The 22,987-nt window shown below is 35.9% G+C and overlaps 1 protein-coding gene across 1 annotated transcript in view; it reads left to right on the top strand.

The window, feature by feature from the left end:
• The window catches only part of LOC112054126 (lissencephaly-1 homolog), a 55,419-nt gene that overhangs the window by 2,615 nt on the left and 29,817 nt on the right, over positions 1-22,987 (top strand). The window contains exon 2 of the mRNA XM_052885533.1: positions 2,521-2,662. Within this exon, the coding sequence (XP_052741493.1) occupies positions 2,625-2,662 (38 nt within the window). The 5' untranslated portion in view covers positions 2,521-2,624. The remainder of the gene's footprint in view (positions 1-2,520; positions 2,663-22,987) is intronic.

Below are 22,987 nucleotides of genomic sequence, written 5' to 3'. Positions count from 1 at the left end.
AATCTTATTTTTAATTAACTTATTGATAGCTAACTTCCAAATTGCTTAGGCTTGTTTAAAAAATTCTACCTATTTTTATTATACAAGCAGTTGGTTTTGCTGAACAAGGACATATCTTGTTTTTGTTAAAACATCTGTTGATCTTGACCTCAAGAGTCTGTTAATATGCACCTTGTTATAAAAACTAAATTGATGTAGTGTTAATTAGCAGAATACTTAATGATTAAATGGTCTGTATTGTTGAAAATAATGAGTTTTATATTGACAGAGTTTGAATAATATAGTTATGTAAAACCCTTTTCAAGGGATAAAAAGTGTTTTATATCAAATTTAGTTCATTGGAAAATATATTGCAAGTAGGTTGTCTATAAATTTCCTGGCTAAACTATTAATCTTTATTATTGACTATCAAGAATGATAGCTTGGCCAAGACTTTTCGAGGCAACCTCAATAAATACTTGCAATACATTTTTTTACATACTAAATTTGATTTAGAACACTTTTCATCCATTTAACAGATGGGTGAAGGTCATTTCTAATATGGCTCTAAGACTATTAGTATTGCTGGGAATACAAATACAAATAGTTGTAAGTCTCTGCTGTTGATAGTTCATGTATCAATATGATTATAATTTGTTATTATGCTCCAAATAACTTATTTTTAAAGTGTCAATCAGATTTTTATAAAGAAATCATAATAATGATTATATTTTAGATGTTTATAACTTTACTTCTTAAGGCGTCCGGGTTTCCTGACACATATAATTGTAGAATTTGTGCACCTTCAAGCCAAGAGTGAACAGGCATCTTCTAGGCAAGCGCGCTTCATCGTAGACCTCATCATTGCTCTCCATCAGGCTTGATTGTGGTCAAGTGTAAGCCTATGATACATTAAAAAAAAAACTTTATCACCATTCATGACTATAAATATTTTAAACCATTTTTATGTTAATTTATGAATTAATATCTTTTAATTGACATATTAAGGGTTATAATTTAAGCAACAAAGCAGTTTAATAGCTCCATTTCTCTCTTACTAACTAACTATGCTTAGAATAATGTTTTTTGTAAGGTTTAAGTAAAGTTGACTCAACCTGCAAGAAATTTTAAAATCAGTCTTAGTACCAAACACTTTGTCAAATCAAACATGTTATCAACATACATCACAAACAACATGTCTAAGTATCTGATTGTTTGCAGCTTTTTGTGAAGATTTTTCAAACATTGTTTAATAATAATGTCAAATTTGACCGTCAAATTGTTAACTCTTACATTTACATCTTACCTATACTACAGCCTTTTTGATGAGTACTGTTTACCAATAAACAAATTTAAAATGAGGGTATAAATTTCTAGTCATTTCACATCTAATAATAATTATAATTAGGTTGTTCTTAAATTAATAAAAATAAATTTGATTAATAAGCTTAGAACAATTAGATATGGTTAATATATTTTATATAACATATTATAAACAAACAATAAATAAGTTATGAAATGACATGCGTTTTCTACCTTCATTTCTAATTTCCTTGTTGGTAAACAGCTCTCATCAAGAAAGGCTTTAGTTTAAATTGCTGATTTTTATGTTTGTCATCTTCAACAACCCGTTTGGCTCTGCTCTCTGTTGAGCAAGAGTCTCCTCTCAGAAGAAGAGAGGGGTTAGCGAAATAGTCATTGTCCATAGCTTAATGTAGATTGGCAGACTCCACACACATGAGAAAATTAAGAAAATTCTTAGGTGTGCAAATTTCCCCATAATGTTTTTTTTCCTTCACCAATTGAGGCAGGTGATATTTAATTTCTTAAAAAGCACATAGGTAAATGAAAAGTTGGAGGTGCATGCTCTGGACCAGATTTGAACCTACACTGTTCAAATCAAAGGCAGAGGTCATATCCATTAGGCCATCATGGCTATGTTGTGTTGTGTTTTATATTTGTGCCACAGAATAAAGAATGATACAGAATGAGTAATAAGCGTGCGGTGAGGCCAGTGAAAACCTTTTTTTTATGCAATATAGGCCAGTGCTTGACTACAATTAAGCCTGATGGTAAGCAATAATGCAGTCTAAGTTGGAGCGCGCTTACCTAGAAGATGCCTATTCTGTATTCACTCTTGTTTTGAAGGTGTTTAAATTATTATAGGTGTCAGGAAACAAACGCCGGAAGGGCGTCTTTTTTTTCAAATTTCAATTTGTATTTCAAGATTAAACACTAACAACAATTGATATCATATAAGAGTAATAATCAATATTTATTACTTACCTATAAAAAAAGTAATCCATCTTATTTTATAGTTTTTGTGAACAGTTTGTAAAAACATGAGATGCCATTTTTCTTGAATAATATTGATAATTATTGATGTGACGCTTCGTGTCGTACTGACCTGAGAATGTATTTTTGGATTTGTATTTGGAATGGCTGCATCCCTGCCGTGTTCCGTATGTTCTATCTGCCTATTATTGTTTAGTCTGTGATTTATACATGAAGTTAACTTATCACTTAAGTTTTGTCATGCAGGTGTGATAATGGCAACGGCGTGTCTGCCGTCGCCCGCGTGAATCAGTGAGACTCTAGTGCAGTGAACCTAAGGGGCTCGCCGCCTTCGGAGTTAACCAACCACAATGAAAATGGTGTTGTCACAACGGCAACGGGAGGAGCTGTGAGTGCTTGTTTTATTTCATAATTATATATATTCTTTAAATCTTGATGATCACTACATGATGGCATGTAATGCGTAGGGAGGAAAGTCATATTACTAGAAAAATGTTGAATGTGCAAGTATTGACGACCTCCGTGGCGCAGTGGTATGCGCGGTGGATTTACAAAACGGAGGTCCTGGGTTCGATCCCCGGCTGGGCATATTGAGATTTTCTTAATTTGTCCAGGTCTGGTCTGGAGGCTTCGGCCGTGGCTAGTTACACACCCTACTGGCAAAGACGTACCGCCAAGCGATTTAGCGTTCCGGTACGATGTCGTGTAGAAACCGAATGGAGTGTGGATTTTCATCCTCCTCCTAACAAGTTAGCCCGCTTCCATCTTAGACTTCATCATCACTTACCATCAGGTGAGATTGTATGTAGTCAAGGGCTAACTTAAAAAAAAAAGTGGAAGGACATAAAAGGAGAGGAAGGCCAAAGAAGAGATGGCTGGAGTGTGTGAAAGAGGACATGTGTGTAAAGGGAGTGGGGGATGACTGTTGACGAGTAATAGACACATTTTTCTGACCCCACTTATGTGGGATAAGGGAAAGTTGAGGTATGTACTAAAATAAAGATGCAATGTTATTTGATCAAAAAAGTATTTCGAAATTCTGAATTAGCAGAAAAATGTTTTTAAATCGTTTAGGTGTTTACGACGGTCCTAATTTAAACAGTTAAAACCTTGAGACAGAATGTTTTTGCCAGATTTTAATCTTTGATACGATCGCTCTTTGTACCACTTATTATGTACTAAAAATATACCAACTAATCACAAGGGCTGCCTTATTGCTGACAGCAACTTAGAAACTACTAGCGGGACGCCCGCAACTTCGTTCGCGTAAAATCTGTTTTTTTTTTACCCGATTGCAAGAAGGGCTAAGTTTTCGCGCGTATCTTGTATGTATGTAATATTCTTTATTACCTTATATCTTCCAAACCGCTGAACGGATTTACGTAATTAAGATATCTTTAGATCTGTCTTAACAACCCAAGTGTTCTTAGATAGATGAAATTACAAAAAAACCCAACACGACGACTATGAGGCGCTATAGAATCGAGATAAATTTTTATTTTTCTTCGAATATTGCGATATGGGTATAAAAGTCAAGGACTCATCAAGAGGATTTTAAAATGGTATATCATAGCCATATTAAAAAGACCTACAGTTAGAAAAACGTTAAACGCTATACAAAATACGCGAGGCGGAGCGAGTATACGAGTAGGTGCAAGCAGGTTAGGCAGTCGGGTTTTTCATTTTTTTTTATTATTGATTTCTGCTCCAAGGTGCACTTTATCTCTATACCAAATTTTGTTCAAATCGGTTTAGCGGTCTAGACGTGAAAAGGTAACAGACAGACAGACTTACTTTCACATTTATAATATTAGTCTAGATTAAAAGAGATGGTGTAGCTTTCTTAATAGTGATAGAATTTTCAAAATCAGTAGTAGTTTTTGAGTTAAATCGCAGCAAACAAACAAGCGGGATACCCCAGGCGGGCTTATAGCTCTTAGATGCACAGTTCACCTTGTTGCAATGTAAGAGAAGCTTGGCGCTTACTATACCAACCACTCTACCTAAAAGGTAGTTAGTGTACTTTTAGGTGTTTACCTACTAAGAATCGAACTAAAGAAAAAAAGAAGAAGATAATAGTCTAAGAGCCAGTGAACCACAGACCTTCGTCATTTTATAAAAGCTGAACGTTTGTCAGCTCATGCTCCTACTATAAGTAAGTATGGTAGCCAACTATGGAGTTTGGACCGTGGTGGCTTTGAGAGGTAGCAGGTTTTAAGGGTCCAGACCCTCAACCGTCTAAGTAAAAAGTGTAATTATTTTTATGTTTTTCTCTGGATATTATTTCTCATATTATACTCAATACTCAAGCGGTTGCGGGTCTGTATCCTTGAAACCTGCTATCTCCCAATTTCCCAAAGCCACCACGGTCCAAGCTCCATAGTTGATTACGGTACTTATCTATGGTAGTTGCTTAGCTGACAAACTGTCAGCTTTTATAAAATGACGAAGGTCTGGCTGTAGCTGGCTCTCTGTCTATAAGATATACCTACGACAACATTACAGACAGGCACCTTCAATTTTATTTAGATAATATCTAGATTACATTCAAGCATGTCATTGTCGGAATACCGTCTGTTAGATCGACTTCAGCTTGCCAGCTCAATAGTCCTTACGTAGTTAATTATTTTTTAAACCAGTTTGGAACTTCTTTATCATCGAAACTCGTTCGTGTCGAGATTTCTGTGACAGGTTGCATATTATGTAACGCGAGTTTGCAACTCGAAAGTAGATACGGTTATGTTCGTATAAGGAGATATTTATTTTTTATAAACATGAACATTGGGACATGTCTTACATGTACAATACATTGTATTTTGACAGCCTCCTTGGCGCAGTGGTATGCGTGGTGAATATACAAGACGGTGGTCCTGAGTTCGATCCCCGGCTGGGCCGATTGAGGTTCTCTTAATTGGTCCAGGACTGGCTAGTGAGAGGATTAGGACGTGGCTAGTTACCATTCTACCGGCAAATACGCCAAGCGGTTTAGCGTTACGGTACGATGTCGTCTAGATACCGAAACAGGTGTGGATTTTCATCCTACGCCTAAAAGTTAGCCCGCTTCCATCATCACTTATAGGCCGTACAGACTACTTTAGTAGGTATTTTAGTCGAGTACGAACAATTTTAGGATTTAAAAATCGTTTGTACTAAACTAAAATACTAAAGTAGTCCGAACTAGGCCTTACCTTTTTTCCCTGGTTAAGCGTGAGCGTGAGCGTAAGTTTGAAACCTAAGTTAAGTCACTGCCATATTTATTTTAAGCTAGCATTTTTGTTTCTTTTGTGAGAAATTTTTTTACCCTTCATTTGGGGTATTTTGAATTTTGAATATTGGGCCCCTCCAAGGTACGCTACGCCACTGCTACAAGTTATTATTTATATAGTTATTAGGTAGTATTTTATTAAAAAACTAGCGGACGCCCGCGACTTCGCGTGAAACTCCATGTAAACTTTCAACTACCCCTACCCTACCCCTACCTTTTCCTGAATTTTCTTGCTATAAACCTCACGGAGCCCGAGACCTTTCCAACGAATGCAAAACTGTGGAAATCGGTTCGTGCGTTCTGGAGTTATAGCGTCAGGAAGGAAAACCCGACTTATTTTTATATAGTAGAGTTACTTAAAGTTATTTGTTCATCAAAACGTTGTAGCCATCATTGTACGATAGCCATTTAGCGAAACATTCCAGTCAAGAAATGTGTCACCGGTCGCCAACCTATTATAGGATTATTCGCATTTTTCTCCTTTTATTTATGCCAGCTTGCCAGGATAGTGTAAATACTAGCTCGTAAAGGACTATAATTTAAAATTTTTATACAAAAACTGTACTTAACAATGGTGCAATTAATTTATTTAGTACTAATTAAAAACTATATTATACTATTATTATAATAATAATTATTATTTATTACCTGTGATTCTTATTACTCTCAAAACGTATTATGAATAATAATAGTTATTATAAGCGAATGCAAAAATGCTTGAATTAAACCATTTTAAAAAGGAAATGCGGTTATATAACAGTATTTAAGAGAGTTAATGATCGGCAATCCATCGTCAGTTGAAACTTTCTTTTGAATTTTTATCAAAATTCCGTATCTATTCTCAAGAATACTTCACGTTTTTATGGAACATTATACCTGTAGCATACACTTTAAATTTGGTGGCACGGCACCGGCAGTGCCCTCGCCAATACCAGAAACATGTCTAAACGTTTTCGGTTTGGGCTATTATCCCGCGGAAACCATGAATTTTTCCGGGATGAATAGTAATTTAGAGTATTATATTTCCATACCAAGTTTCAGCCAAACCAAAATAGCCACAACGCAAAGGAGGAACAAATATTCACACTTAAACAACATATTTACACCCAAACTTTCGCCTTTATAATATTAGTGTGATAGTGTGATTAGTGTGATTATTTTGATTGACTTAAATTTTCCGCAACTCTTAAAATATACATAAGTATATATTATGTATTCAAATGTAGTCATCATCCCAATAATTATGCAAGCCTATTTACCATAAAAAATATGCTAAACAAGTGTATTGACGCGTCAAGCATAAAATGATTTAATTTAATAAAGTAAGTCAATCGTCCATTGATTGCTTCAACTCGGCTCCAACACATCAATAGATTACTTACTTCTTGTATGAGTATGAAAGCTGTTACATAATTTAGTTTTTGCGAGCACTAAATACTTGCGAGAAGCAAAACTTTCGAGCTTAATTGCATTTTCGCTTGTTGTAACACTTAACCAGGTCACTTTTCAAGTGGTTTGGACGCCCTGTACGTCCCACGACCTTTGAAAGTAACAGTGATCGTAATAGTCTGAGAGACAGTGGCATAAAATAAATTAGAGATTCAACCATATTTATTTATTATTCTACAAAATACATAAGTATCGAAATTAAGCCTAACCATAATGCAACACAAACCACACTGTGCACTGGTTATTATAATTACGTATATTAAAAGCTAAAAAACAAACCAAAAGTGAAAAAAAAGAAATAACTAAATAATTAGCGGGTAAGTAATAAAATAAACAGCATAAATATTGTGTGAGTAAGCATCTTAATAATTCTTTATTGGAAATGAAAATTGTGATAAAATCCTATTGAACGCTTCAACTTTTTTAAATTCGTGTAATGTTTTAACCATATAATGCTTTGTTTTTGCTGCACTGCGGTACGCGTTTGGTCAAGTCTTACGCCTATCAGTTAAGAACTGTTTGATCTTGTGCCTTCGTCGTTCTACCAAAGGACTGCTAGGCATCGCATATATTTGCACCGCGTCGTCGATATTCCTCAAACGCGTCCTAAGCGGTCTAGTTCTTCTTTCCTTATACACACTGCAAAGATGTGGAATGCTCTTCCAGCATTGTTCCCCACCACCTTCAATATGGGTATCTTCAAGGCAAGAGTGAATAGGCATTTTAAGGCAAGCGCATTGCAACTTGGGCTTGAAACATTTATTATTTCACAAAAGATATAACATTCACTTGTGAATCTAACAGGCTAATACAACATTTTAACACGTAAGTTTGAGCGTACATACACAATAAAAATTCTAACGTTTACATTTAAGTTTAATACAATACACAATATTTCTCTAAAGTAAAGCGCGTAATCATCGAAAAATACCAACAGCGGTTGACTTAGACCGCATTACTGTTTTCCATCATGAATAATGGAGGTCAAGCGTGAGCCTGTCTTTCATTAAAATAAAAATAGGCTAACGAACTTCTTAGTACATAAAATATTAAACGAAACCTCGTATGAAGAAAGGTATAGCCCTTACCGTGGTCTCTTGGAGTATATGGTGGCAAGTCGTTGACCGCTCTGTCGGCGCCTTCCTGTACCTAGTACCTGTGCGGTGGTTACCGATGTGAAACTTTCCTCGTGTACCTTCCAACGAATATCAATAAAATAATTCTGTGTAGTTGTGCCGTGATAGCTCAGTGTATATTACTGCCACCGATTCCGAAAGGTGTAGGTTCGAATCCGGTCCGGGTATGGACCTCCAACTTTTCAGATATGTGCATTTTAAGAAATCAAATGTCACGTGTCTCAGACGGTGAACGCAAAACATCGTTAAGAAGATTGCATACCTGAATTTTTTTAATGCTCTACGTGTGTGAAGTCTGCCATTCCGTATTAGGACAGCGCGGTGGACTATTGGCTTAACCCCTCTCATTCTAATAGGAGACTCGTGCTCAGCAGTGAGCCGAATACGTGTGACTTAATAAAAGTTCAATAATCTTTTCAACCTACAAATTGTAGTACAACAAAGACAATAACCGTAACAACTAGGTCACAATATCCTCAAATAATATAATGAATACCTATCAGATGATTAAGTAATTATCTGATACCATTATCCGAAGTTCCGATAGCAGGAGATTGAACTTTAGTCATCACTTTGATTAGTTTAAGATATCAATTTACTGATAAGAAATTTCTAAGGTAAACAATCAGTGGCGCTGGAAGGCACGTCTTTGCTGACGTCTATTCGATACACCGGAGAGTATTCATCATGACAGTTTTTAAATAGTATATAAATTAAGAGTATGCTAACTGTAAAGCAATTTTGTAAAAGTAACAGGGTATCTGCGATCATTAGTTTCGGAGATACAGGGATTTAAAGGGTCAGATTTGCGACACTGCCGCACATTTTGAACAATGTCACATTTAATGTAAGGAAGCTAAAACTGACATTTTGAAAAATGTCACATTTAATCTAAGGAAGCTAAAACTGTATGAATCATACAAATCGATCGATTACATTTTCATTCGACGGCCTCCGTGGCGCAGTGGTATGCGCGGTGGATTTACAAGATGAAGGTCCTGGGTTCGATCCCCGGCTGGGCAGATTGAGATTATCTTAATTTGTCCAGGTCTGGCTGGTGGGAGGCTTCGGCCGTGGCTAGTTACCACCCTACCGGCAAAGACGTACCACCAAGCGATTTAGCGATCCGGTTCGATGCCGTGTAGAAACCGAAAGGGGTGTGGATTTTCATCCTCCTCCTAACAAGTTAGCCCGATTCCATCTTAGACTGCATCATCACTTACCATCAGGTGAGATTGTAGTCAAGGGCTAACTTGTAAAAAATAATAAAAAAAAAACATTGCCTACGACGTCATTAGTTCGTGCCATTTTGTATGGGGCGTTCTTCAGGGATCCGCGGCAGCGCCGCAAATCTGACCCTTTAAATCTCTGTAGCTCCGAAAGTAATATTCCGTTACTTTTACGAAATTGCTTTACTATTAGCATACTGTTAATTTATATACAATTTTAAAACTGTCATCATCCCTATGTATTTCTGTACTCTGTTGTATGTACCAGACAAAGTGAAAGGTCGATAACATGTCATTATATACTTCTGCGAGTAGTTCAAGTTCGATAAACATGCAATTGTGATAATGTTTCCATTTTAATTATATTAATCCGACTGAACAACTAATTACAAAAGATTTATAACTGCAATAAAAACACATTAGCGTCATAATTTCCGCAATATCTCCCGTGTGATTGTACGCAAACTGCATCAATCTCGGCTTTATCGCGGAATACATAATTTATCTCATTTCTCCGCATTGTTGAGTTGTTGACCTCCGTGAGTGCCCTGCGCGATGAGCTCCTGCTTGCATCATGTAACTTGTCTATTTCCCGTATGCAAACACTTTATTATCTGCAAAATGTCGATAATTCAATAATTAAAAAAATAAAATAACCCGACTGCTAAAATGAGCCATAAGGCAATATTCGAAAAAAAATTTTTTTTTCACCTCGAGTCTATAGCGTCTCACAGTCGTGATGGTTTATTTTAAACTTCGAAGAACACTTGAGTTATTAAGACAAATCTAAAGATATCTTGATTAAATAAATCCGTTCAGCGGTTTGGAAGATATGAGGAAATAAAGAGTAATAGATGCATTAAACATTCGCGCGAAATACATAACCCTTCTTGCAGTCGGATAATAAATTGCTTTGTAACATCGCTATTGTATGAGGTTTTTTGAATGGTGATAGTGTCGTAACTACATACCATAAATTAAAGAATTTCTCAATGTTCACATTGTTTAATTGCTAACCCTAAAGAGTGTGCGATGTGCGGACTGCTTGCATCATGTAGCATGTTTATTTCCGTAAACGTATGACCTGTCGATAAGTTGCTATGGAAACATTATTTTTTTTATTATAAAAAAGATTATTTTCTACATCTTAACTAGTCGGTAAAGATTGTTAGGAGTGTAGTTGAGGAGTGGAGCCCTGCGTATCCACTTACAACGGCCAATCACATGGCCAAGTGCGGAAACGGCCCAGAAGAAAGAAGAAGAAGAAGAAGCCCTGCGGATGGGGATCTACACGCGACCTCTCGGTGTCCTTTATCGTTGAGTCCGGTCCGGCCTCTCTGTGAGCTATGGAGGCTTGAATTTTCAAATTTTTTTTTAGATTTAAAATTTTCTCATCCTCCATAATATTACTACAGATTTTCATGTAGGATGGTGCGAGTGACAGTTTCACTCTTGAAAGTTTGCCGCGATTCAAGATAATTCGTATTATGAACGTCATACACATACAGGCGACTGTCACCGTACCCATTCTATCTGAAAAAGACTTAAGGGTTAGCGATGCATTGACTGGTCTGATATTTTGGCAGATACAAACTTAGTTTAAATCGGTTAAAGCCTCTCTCTAAGTATAGTACAGTATTGCTTTTTATCTGACATGTTCTTCAAACTCGGCGTTAATCGAAGTGAAAGGAAACCACGACCTATTCAACTATGCGAGTACATCAAAGCTGGTATCGAATTCTCTACGGGTATTCTAAAATGAAACGTGAATTCGAAATTCAAAGTAATTAAGTAACATATCCGATATCTTCTTTTTATCGATGACAGCTTACTTTTAACGGTTGACTACAATCATTATTGATTGCACATTAACATGATCATCGATTATGCAGTTAGGGACCGCGCGCACTATGCGGCCACGACCAAGACTAATCGATGGCCGTGGTCGCAAAAGCTACGGTTTGCCTGCAGCCAAGTCCACGACCGTTCGTAAAATACCCAACCATGCCATGGCAACTTAGAAGAACGTGAAATCTTTATGAAGCAGCGCCATCTACATCCTAGATTTAAGATTCCAGGATAATAAATTCAATTACTTATGGTGTGTATGTATTATAATGTTTTTAGAGATTTAAACCCTGTAAGTATGGAAAAAAAACCAAAAAAAAAGAATTATTTATCCTTTTAATTTTGACGCGTAATAGGAAGAATGTGTTTGTATTTTTGAAGCAAAGGGATTATTAAAGAAAGACAGTAACCGTACATTAATTTCAACGATGTTCCATATAGTTATTTGGCCTAGTGGTGCATAACAAAGGTACGATCGAACAGTCCTAAGTTCAAGCCTGGGGGTGACAATAGAAAACTTTTTGTCTTTTTTTTTTGTTTTTCTCAATTGGTTTCTTCAACTATTACAAAATCAAAAATCTCTCCTTTACAAAAAATATGCTTTATTATTTTTATAACATAATGGATACTATACTAAAAATACCGTAGCTAGTCACTAGATGGCGCTATCACAAGCGTTCCGAAAAAAGTTAGAGTTGCCTATCTATTTCCAATAATACATTGTAATCTTTGTACCCAACTGTCAGTTGTTATTCTGCCCGCACAATACTTGTAGCCCGGTCAAGTTAATAACTAAAATGTATGTAAAGTTACATCAATTTCTACAAAGCTGAAAATTTTGTAATCGTTCAAAATATAATTAGAAATCTTTACTAATCTATACTAATATTATAAAGCTGAAGAGTATTTTTTATTTATTTAATGCGCTAATCTCAGGAACTATGGGTCTGATTTGAAAAATTCTTTCAGTGTTTGTACTATACATATATATTGAGAAAGTCTATATATTATCCCCGTATTCCTACTGGAACGGGAACCACGCGGGTGAAACCGCGCGGCGTCAGCTAGTAAAATATAAAAATCCTCATCGATCGATCTAAATTTAAAACTTTTTTATAGATAATAAGTAATTAATTGTACAACTTTGTTTTTTCTAATTTTATAAAAATGTTACTTTGTAAAATTATTACTGTTATTTCTGGTTGCGCTCACGAGATCGTCATTTGGTCGCATGTTATGCCCACTGGTAGCTGCGGTGTTTGGTCGTTATCATGGCCGTCTAGTGTGCGAGGTCCCTAACAGGCGTTTTCGTTCATTCGTCTACATCTATATTAATAAATATGTTTGATTTGAGATATTGAAAGTCAAAGGTCGCAAATACCAGTATTTGGAAATGTCTCCCTTCCTTTCGGAACTTTCCAGAATTTTATACATATTAAGGGTTTAAAATATTCTGAAAATTATGTCGTGAACATTTTTTATGTTTGATAGATAATTTTGAGATAACAAGCGCAACAGTTACTGGTTACTACAAGTTATTGAAAAAATTACTGTTGGTAGGTACGGAGGTGACATGACATGTCATGACCCAATAATAACAATTATTTTTTTACTTGTACTTGTAATTGATTATTTACTTGTACTTGTCAGCCTTTTACGTAGCTGTGTCAACTACCCTTACAATGTAACGTTTACCTAACTTGTTAGCTAGTTCCTAAAACTTATAAGCATAGTTAAATGTGTGTACCAAGTAACTCCAAAAACCTACGCATTTCAGTTCACAATTTGTTCCAAGTAACTCTTTGGAACGCTTAGATTCTTGCTAACTCCACAACCTCACTGGACTTATTTCATCGTATACCTAATGGAGCAAACATTGCCTGCCTCAAAGAATGCACTTATGTGGACTTAGCCCTCATTCGCACGAGAGTGTTTTTAACGGAAGTTAATAAAGCGATCAAATATGAAATGAAATGAAAATGCGCTTTATTGTACACCACAAAGAAACACAATACAATAAATACAAAAAAAAAACTAAATATGCACAATAGGCGACCTTATCGCTAACAAGCAATCTCTTACAATAAATACAGAAAAATAATTACTAAAAATGCACAATAGGCGACCTTATCTCTTCCAGGCAACCTAAAGAAGAAACTAATAAAACAAATTATAAAGATATAGGTTATAACGGAAGTAATATAATAAAAGAAAATAAAATTCACGCATAACAAGCGTTCAAATATAGTACGAAGTTAAATGTAGGTCTATTTCCAACGAATTGAAATTCATTTTTCCATTGAAAATGCATCACTGCTCAAAAAAAAACGTCATGTTTTTAAATCGTTGTCGTATGAACATCTTGGGAATGCATTTGTTGTATTCGAACGCTTTTAAAACGTCCGTTAAAAACACTCTCGTGCGAATGGATGCTTAAGTTAAAGGAATGCTTATGCTCTTTTACATTTAACGTGTCGCACTTGAACGACTATTCGTGATCAGAAAATGTCATAGCTGCATTAGTCACGTAATACGACTATTATAGATAAACTTACCTACTCAACTGCATAGCATTTTAGTACCAAGTAGAGTTCTTTATGCCATGAGCTCTACTGGGGAAGTTTACTGCCACGCTTATGTATTTAAGTTTATTTTTACCCGACTGCAAGAAAGGGTATGCTTTTCGCGTGTATTTTGTATGTATGTATGTAGTATTCTTTATTACCTCATATGTTCCAAACCGCTTCACGGATTAACGTAATTAACAATATCTTTATCGTTAGATTAATAACCCAAGTATTCTTAGATAGGTGAAGTTACAAACAAATCAATACGGCGACTGTGAGACGTTATAGACTCGCGGTAAAAAAACTTTTGTTTTTTCGAATATTGCGATATGGTATAATTGACAGCCTAGTATGGTGGCAGATCTTTTGCAGCAAAAACGCATTGTTAAATTTATTTTTTAGTGATAAAGAGGTGTGTTACCGAAACTTGTTGATACTCCTTCAGTGGTAGGTACTCGCCAACGCGCCTGTCTAATGCTAGCCACTCGCCATCCATCAAGTCCACGTGCCTGCAGCACTAACGCCAGGACATCTGGTAAAATCGTGTGTTGATTGTGTGTGTTGACCAACACACGATCAGTTTTATCGCATGTCCTGCAGTTAGCGCTAGGCACGTGGACTTGTTGGATGGTGAGTGGCTAGCTTAACTCTTAATACAATACTACGTGTACAGGTATTTAGTTTATTTTGTAAAGTAGTCTGAAAAATTAAATGACGTATGTCGAGTTTACAACGAACTATCCCATACAAATGGCAGCGTGGACTTGTTCCACCAAAGTTTAAAAAAGTTTAAAGGCACCATCGTCAAATCTGCAATCGGCCAGTGATTATGTAGGTACTAAATAACTTATTTATTAATTTATTAGTTTTTAAGCTTTATGTTTAGTACTTTTTGAATATGTGAACTGTATATAACCATATTTTATTTGTCGATCGTAAAATGTTTTTTATATCAGGCTGTATACACCTGTAAGTGGCTGGACACATTGTCCACGATCTTTGTGTAATTTTTTTTATAACATGTACTTGTGTGTATCAAATAAAAAAAAATGGGAACATTGCAAAACCGTAGGACTATTGCAAAGGACGTAGAAATATTCTTCTATGTACTAAGCGCAAATTAATACAGTTGTTCACTTGGGTTCACATCCTATTCCGCTTTTACTACTTATACCATTTATCTATTTATTACTGCAGGATAGTCCACATTCCATTGGATTCTGCCATCTTACGGCCAGAGGTCGTTGACTTCAATAAAATAAAGATCGCAAATTAAATGTAATAGAGCCGTTTCGAAACCTGACAGCATCTCTAGTTTGATGACAAGTAATTGGCTGTTTATATAAATTAAGATTGATTGTTTTTAATAGAAACAGTTGGAGGTAATTTCTTAAATTATAAGCCTTGAATAAATTTCTGAAAGATTTACGAATCATTAATGGGATAATGCAAATTCGTTAATTTGTTTAATCACTTAATAGTACGGTCATTAGTGGTATAAATTAAGCTAATTTTATCTTGTAACAAAAATAGTAGAAAGTTTTAATACAAAAATCTGAAACTGAGACTAAGCTGCTACTTATATTCAGTGGCGTGTGCAATGTGTTAGTTAGGGCACTATACGTACAAAGCATCATCATGATTTCAACAATACTGGATATTCAGTTCACTGTTGAGCACGGGTCTCCTCTCAGAAAGAGAGGGGGAGGGCATACGTACGTAATATGCCAAATGGGAAATTATTTCTCCAATAACGAATTCGTAACGAGTCCTCAAATGTCGTTTTCTCTAACAGCCCTATGTCGTAAACATTGTGGTCCTCAAGACTACGTAACTTACAAACAAATACATTACTCAAGTGACCAGTATCGTGATGTTTATCATTAGCATTACCCATTCAATACCTCCCATTGATTGAATCGAACCAAATCTGGACGGAGATACGTAGATACACCTACATAAAAATGATCTTACGTCACACTATTAACATAATCGATCAAGATCGTAATCTTACTTATGCAACACAGTATGATAGACTAAGAGCTAGCGACAGCCAGAACTTGGTCTTTTTGTAAAAGCTGAAAGTTTGTCAGCTCATCTTCCAACCTTAGGTATGTACGGTAGCCGACTAAGAAGCTTGGACCGTGGTTACTTTGGGAGGTAGCAGGTTAGGATTAAAATCCTCAATCGATTAAGTATAAAGAGTATTTTTTTTATATTTTCCTCTGCATAATATGAGAAATTATATCCCCATTCGGTAGACACATGGATTCATGGTAACCCTTCGCTAGACACCCTTAAAGTTTTATCTTAAATAGTGTTTTCGAAGGGTTTTTACGAAGCTAAGGGTTCATTTACACAAGCGGCAACTCTACCGACGACTGCAGTTAATGACGTCTCGACGGCAGCCAACGGCAGACGACTGCAGTCGTCTGTAGCAGCTGCCGCTCGTCTAAATGAACACTTAAGTGATTGGCGACTGGGAATATAATTTCTCATAGTATGCCGAGGAAAATGTAAAAAAATTACTCGTTATACTTTGATTTACGGTTGAGGGTCTGTATCCTTGAAACCGGCTACCACCCAAAGTAACCACGGTTCAAGCTTTTAGTCGGCTATCTTACTTACCTAAGGTTGGGAGATGAGCTGACAAACTTTCAGCTTTTATAAAATGACGAAGGTGTGGCTGTCGCTCGTTCTTAGTCTATAATTCTATAAAATAATAATGATAGAAAGCGATTTGCAAATTCCAAATATTTGGCGCAATGTATCAGCCGGCCTTTTGAATTCTCCATCGTACCGACACGATGACAGTTAGTGCCGGCTACTTATAATTACGTAAATAGTACGTGTATTACGGGCGTACACCTAAATATAGATCGTGTGTTTGGAACACATTGCCCTAGTGTATAATAGTGTGCCATAGGATATAACTTCTCATAATATGCAGAGGAAAATATAAAAAAAGTACACTTTATACTTAAACGATTGTGGTCTGTATCCAAGAAACCTGCTACCTGCCAAAGTAACCATGGTCAAAGCTCCTTAGTTGGCTACCGTACTTACCTATGGTAGGAGCATGAGCTGACAGACTTTTTATAAAATAACGAAGGTGTGGCTGTCGCTGGCTCTTAGTCTATAATTCTATAAGATAGTATGATAGAAAGCGATTGGCTAATTCCAAATATTTGGCGCAATGTATCACCCGGCCTTTTGAATTCTCCATCGAACCGACACGATGACAGTTAGTGCGGGCTACTTATAATTACGTAAATAGTACATGTATTACGGGCGCACACCTAAATATAGATCGTGTGTTTGGAACACATTGCCCTAGTGTAGTGGACGACCTTGGAATATCTTCGTTTTTGTTTGAAACAAGCAGGTGCCTTCAATTGTCCTACCGAGCATCTGCGAATGTGTTAAGTTTTAGAATTAAAATATGTATTTGTAATATTAAAACACCAAACTAATAGTTTGTCTATGGTTTGTGACAATAATCTATAATAATTAAAAAATTAAATATCAAGTGCTTCAAATAAAGGGAAAACATCGTGAGGAAACCAGCATACATAGCTGAAAATTTTCTCAAGTCTAAATTTGCATTGGGCCAGCGTGGTGGACTATTAGCTTAACCTCTCTCATTCTGAGAGCAGACTCGTGTTTAACAGTGAGCCGAATATGGGTTTTTAATAATGATGATGATGTTGATGAATACGAGTATAATTATTAAAGATTAGAAATTGATTGCCTGTACATTAAAAACAATAAATTGTTACGGAGTGATAAAAATACGCAATAAAACAAATGAAAGCAAGTAATGTTGTTTGTTTCCAGTCTTGATTTCATGTCAAATTAGTAGTAATCCATCATCCATGTTAAAGTACGGATTAATAGTACCTACGGATTATTTACTGCTTGTGCGGTAACCATTATACGATTTTGTCCAACTAACTATCCCATTGTTTTTTAAATAGGTAGGTAAATTCATTTCTGTTATCGCCGTTTAGTGTTGGAAATAGTAGTCTGTGACGGGTATGACGTCGCTCGATCTCGTGTTGGCTTCTGTGTGCTCGAGGCGTTCGAACCGTCCACATCTATTGTTGTGTAATTCTTTATGGGTTACTTGGAATAGGCGGGGAGAGTGACTTGCGTGGAAAAGGGGAGTGATTAATATTAGTAAAAGGCGCATTTAACCCTACACACATCGTTCACAAGTACGTGACTCCACTCAAAGTCATTCTCTGCCATTCTAGGGTCTAGAATGGCAGAGAATGGTCTAGTTTGGTTACAGTTTGATTTGTTAATTAAGTTGTCCTGACAAGTGTTGTGAATCATAACCTTTGTTCGACATTAGTTTTCTTATATTTGTTATCACCTTTGAGTCCACTAAAATTTCTAGTTTGTAAACAACTACGAGTCGATGCCGTCATTGCTAAGTCTTGATTTATGCTCGTTTTGGAGGCAATACAGAAAAAGTCCCTTTGCCAGGGTTTTATGTTTCAATGTCCTACCTACTATACATAGTTTACGTTTCAGTGGGATTACGGAGCAAAAATCATGCCTAACACAGAAATAATGTGATTTTCTTTTGGCAAAAGAATTTCCAAAATTGGTTAAGTATCTATGTAATCCAGAGATTACAAACTCACAAACTTTCCCTCTTTATAATATTAGTATAATGGTACTAACGGACTTCTAATACCAACGGCCACAGTATATGTTGCTCAATAATCTCCTCTAATATCCAGTGAAAGTCCCATTAAAATCAACCGTTCCAGAAATCCTGGACAAAGAGATAGACTGATGTGTTTTAAGCGTATTAAATGCTCAATTTAACTGTATTAGGTTACCTTTGATCTAGTTCATGGTAACGTATCCTAGATTTTGTATGAAAAATGTGTCTGGCCGCAATTTAACAATGCAACCTATTTGCAATGTGTCACTGTAAATATGGTTACCTTTGATCTAGTTCATGGTAACGTATCCTAGATTTTGTATGAAAAATGTGTCTGGTCGCAATTTAACAATGCAACCTATTTGCAATGTGTCACTGTAAATATTACCTAAGTATCGTGTATTCTTATCAGTAATACATAACAGATGAGGATATATATTTCTAATGACTAAGGCCATCTAAATGTATAAAGCTCAAAATGACATAGTGATCTATCAATGCACAGCCCAAACTACTGGACGGATCGGTCTGAAATAGACATCCGCTAAGAAAGGATTTTGATCAATTCTACCCCCATGGGGATAAAATAGGGGATGAACCTGTCAATTTTGCGGCGATTTAGCTGAAATTTGATTTGGCGGAATGAAAATAGATTTTATTCTGGATTATGTGTTAATCCAGAGTAAAATCTATTTTATTCTGGATACCTACTTTTCATCCCGGAAAATCCATGGTTCCCGCGGGATTTGTGAAAACTGAATTCCATGCGAACGAAGTCTCGGGCGCCCGCTAGTGATAAATACGTTGCTCTCGTATAGAATAGTTCATAAGCTAACGTATTTCACATGCCGATGCCGGGATGGCGCGTCTCCGAAACGAAATGTGACTCATCGTGTTTGTCATTGAGTCGCCGCATTACGTTTTATTGTCAGCTTGACCCCTCACAACGATAGCCTGTGATAGCTAGACCTTTGTTATTTTATAGAAGCTGATAGTTTAATCGAGATCAGAGCCGTCCAGAACTGGAACTTACGAAACAGTCTCTATGTTACTCGAGTAACATAACTAATAGCTATCTTTTGTATTATTCTAGCGGACGCCCGCGACTTCGTCCGCGTGGAATTCAGTTTCTCACAAATCCCGCGGGAACCATGGATTTTTCTGGGATAAAAAGTAGCCTATATGTTAATCCAGAGTAAAATCTATTTCCTTTCCAAATTTCAGCTAAATCGCTGCAATAACCTTAGCGTAATGGAGGAACAAACATACACACTTACACACAAACTTTCGCCTTTATGATATTAAATAATAATAATGTGATGACAAAAATACAGTAAAAATTATCACCCTTTAATAGTTTCCGCCAAGTAAATGGTCTAACTACTCAGTACCAGAAGTCTTGAAGAAATATAGTTATTTACTACCAACTACTACTAACTCCCAAAGCCACTGTATTTCAAACTCAATTACTAGCTTACTTTCCTATGGATGACGAACTTTCAGCTTTTAGAAAATAGCGAAGGTCTGGCTTCTACCGGCGCATAGTCCATCTCTTTTGTTTGAAAACTCGTTCCTCTGTGGTTATTAGGCGTTGGGCGATTGTTCTACCTTTTACATAGATTTAGTCACACTGTTCACACTTGTTATTTTAGCCAAACAAGCGGTGGTCTGCTACTTTGTCCACGAGGAAATCTTTATTTGTTTTACATATTAAAATCGACGACCAAAGCTTCAAACTATTTTAGCCAAAAAAGCTCCGTTGACGTGCGCACTTCGCACTCTGAATGTCGTAGCTGAGAACATCGACATCTTCTCTTGTACTCTGAGTGAACTCACAAGGATTGCTGAGTGGTGTATTTGTTATATTAAGTAGGTAATATTAATTGTAATGTATATATATAGGTAAATAGAATTAACTTTTAGATTTATAATATAGTACTAAGCTAGCGAATTAGGTGATACCTGTAAGGCTAGTTTTAAGTTATGATGATAATAAATAAATAAATAACTATTTTTCAATCTCAATCAAATAATGTAGACTATGTCGGTTCAAGCTTAGCTTTTGCTGTTTTATTAAACAATAGAATTGATTCCGTGCGCCTGAATTTGAGCCACGAAGTTATGTAAACTTTGAAACTTGAATTTCGGGTGGGCGCAAACACAGGTGCACTCTATTCCTTTCTTCTCACAAACCGATAGAATGTTATACTAGAATAACAGGGTCTAGTTGGAGGTCAGGAGGTTTTATGATATAGTCCGCGTGGAATTTAGTTTTTCACAAATCCCTCGGGAACCATGGATTTTTCTGGGATAAAAAGTAGCCTATGTGTTAATCCAGGCTATAATATACCTCAATACCAAATTTCAGCTAATTCGGTTCAGTAGTCGAGGCGTGAAATAGTAACATACATTCATATCATCAAAATCATCAGTTTTCGCAAATCTCGAGAAACCATGGATTTTTTCGGGATAAAAACCCGTTGTAACTCTAAAATACATTACAATTTTTTAATTCTCTGCACTCGTGCATCCCGGTTTCTTATAATAATACAAAATGTTTTATTTAGCTGAGTACAAAACATAAATATAATATGAAATAAAAGTTGAAATAAATGAAAAAACAACATGATTAAAGTAAAACAAAAATTTCCAAAAAAAAAGCGACTTCGTATTACACTTATGTTACAATTAATAAATCTACATTACATTAATCGTTAATAAAGATCCATCTGACCAAATTTAAACTGCATCCAGCAGGATATAATATTTTATTATATCAACAAAACAGATCCAATAAAAACCTTTACTCTATACTCATTTTACAAAAAAAAAATATCCAAATTGGTCTATAAATGAAGAAGTTATGCGCGAACACATAAAAAAAAAAAAATATACGGTCGAATTGAGAAACCTCCTCCTTTTTTGAAGTCGGTTAAAAAGGACGGAAGACCGACACGCCCGGAGTTCGGACGCATTTTCTTGAAAGAAAAACCCAATAACTATTTACTAATCAAGGACTCGAACTTATTCTCTATTGACCGGCTATCCACAATGCTAATGCGACATTATATACTACAATCACAGTAACCTACACTTGATAGATGCAAAAATGCATTGTATACCCTAAGGAAGTCTTTCAGAATCTGTATTGAAGAAGGAATTTTCGATTTTGTACAATTTGTACGTATAGTGCCTACCCTGCTTAAAACCTTGTGCACGCCACTACAAAGTACTTAAATTGTAAGCAAGATGAGTGCTATGTATCCCGGGCTACAAACCGTATAGCTAACCTTAGGGCCTAGATGCCGTCGTCCGATCAAGTTGTCTTGTTTGGAATGCAGTCCGCACCGGTCGCTGACGGCTATGCCCCATCCGCCGTGGATACTGCCGCATACCGCAATATTTTGCATGTGCATCCCTTATTATACAACTAAATACAAACTAATACCAAGCGATACAAAGATGGGGGTCCAATATCTCAAATTTCTCTCAAGTCTAAATTCTCAATTCTTATAGCTAGAGCTAGAGTAAGTGCTATAGAATCCTACTAATCCTAATTACTAATACTAATACTAATATACTATGCTGATAATATTATAAACGTGAAAGTTTGTATGGATGTTTCGATGTTTGTTACTCTTTAACGCCGCAACTACTTAACCGATTTGGCTGAAATTTGGAATGGAAATAGATTTCACTCTGGATTAGCCCATGTCTATCATAATCCCGAAAAAATCCATAGTTGACGAGGTATTTGTGAAAAGCTTAATTTTACTTGCTAACTAAGTAAATAAAGTGTAGGGTTAACAACTAACCAACATAGTTATTTTCCATCCGATTGATCTCCCTTTCAAACAGCTTGTCTTGCACAGACGAAGGCATCCTCTAATATTTTCCACGTATTTCTGTCTTTTGCTACTCGTATCCATTCTGGTCCTCTTAATATCACCCTTTCAAATAAGATGTGCGTAGCATGTGCCAAATTTCAATCAGATCCTTTCAGCCGACCAAATAGGGATGATGACAGTTTTTTAAATTGTATATAAATTAAGAGTACGCTAATAGTAAAGCAATTTTGTAAAAGTAACAGGGTATCTGCGATCATTACTTTCGGAGCTACAGGGATTTAAAGGGTCAGATTTGCGGCGCTGCCGCGGATCCCTGAAAACGCCCAATACAAAATGGTACGAACTTATGACGTCGTAGGTAATTAATGATCGTTAAATTTGTATGGGCGTTTAAACAAAATTACTAATATCTTTGTTATTTCTGCGTTTATGTTTATAGTTCATGTATTAAATAATGTCACATTTAATGTAAGGAAGCTAAAACTGTATGAATTTTCATCTAATTACGATAAAATATTTTTAGTAGATTTTGAAATTTTATAATCTTATTTATTTTGCAAATATCCTCTCAATCTTTGCTTTTTATGTATAAATTAGTTAACATTGGCCTTATTTACCCGAATGTACCATAAAAATCAATATATTCAAACCTAGTCATCATCCCCATTATCGCATGATATTAGAAGATCGGTA

Source organism: Bicyclus anynana, chromosome 14 (assembly GCF_947172395.1).
Source record: "Bicyclus anynana chromosome 14, ilBicAnyn1.1, whole genome shotgun sequence".
In the NCBI taxonomy this organism is placed as follows: domain Eukaryota; kingdom Metazoa; phylum Arthropoda; class Insecta; order Lepidoptera; family Nymphalidae; genus Bicyclus; species Bicyclus anynana.
Note: the sequence above shows the minus strand (reverse complement) of the source record. Positions and strands in the feature narration are given on the sequence as shown.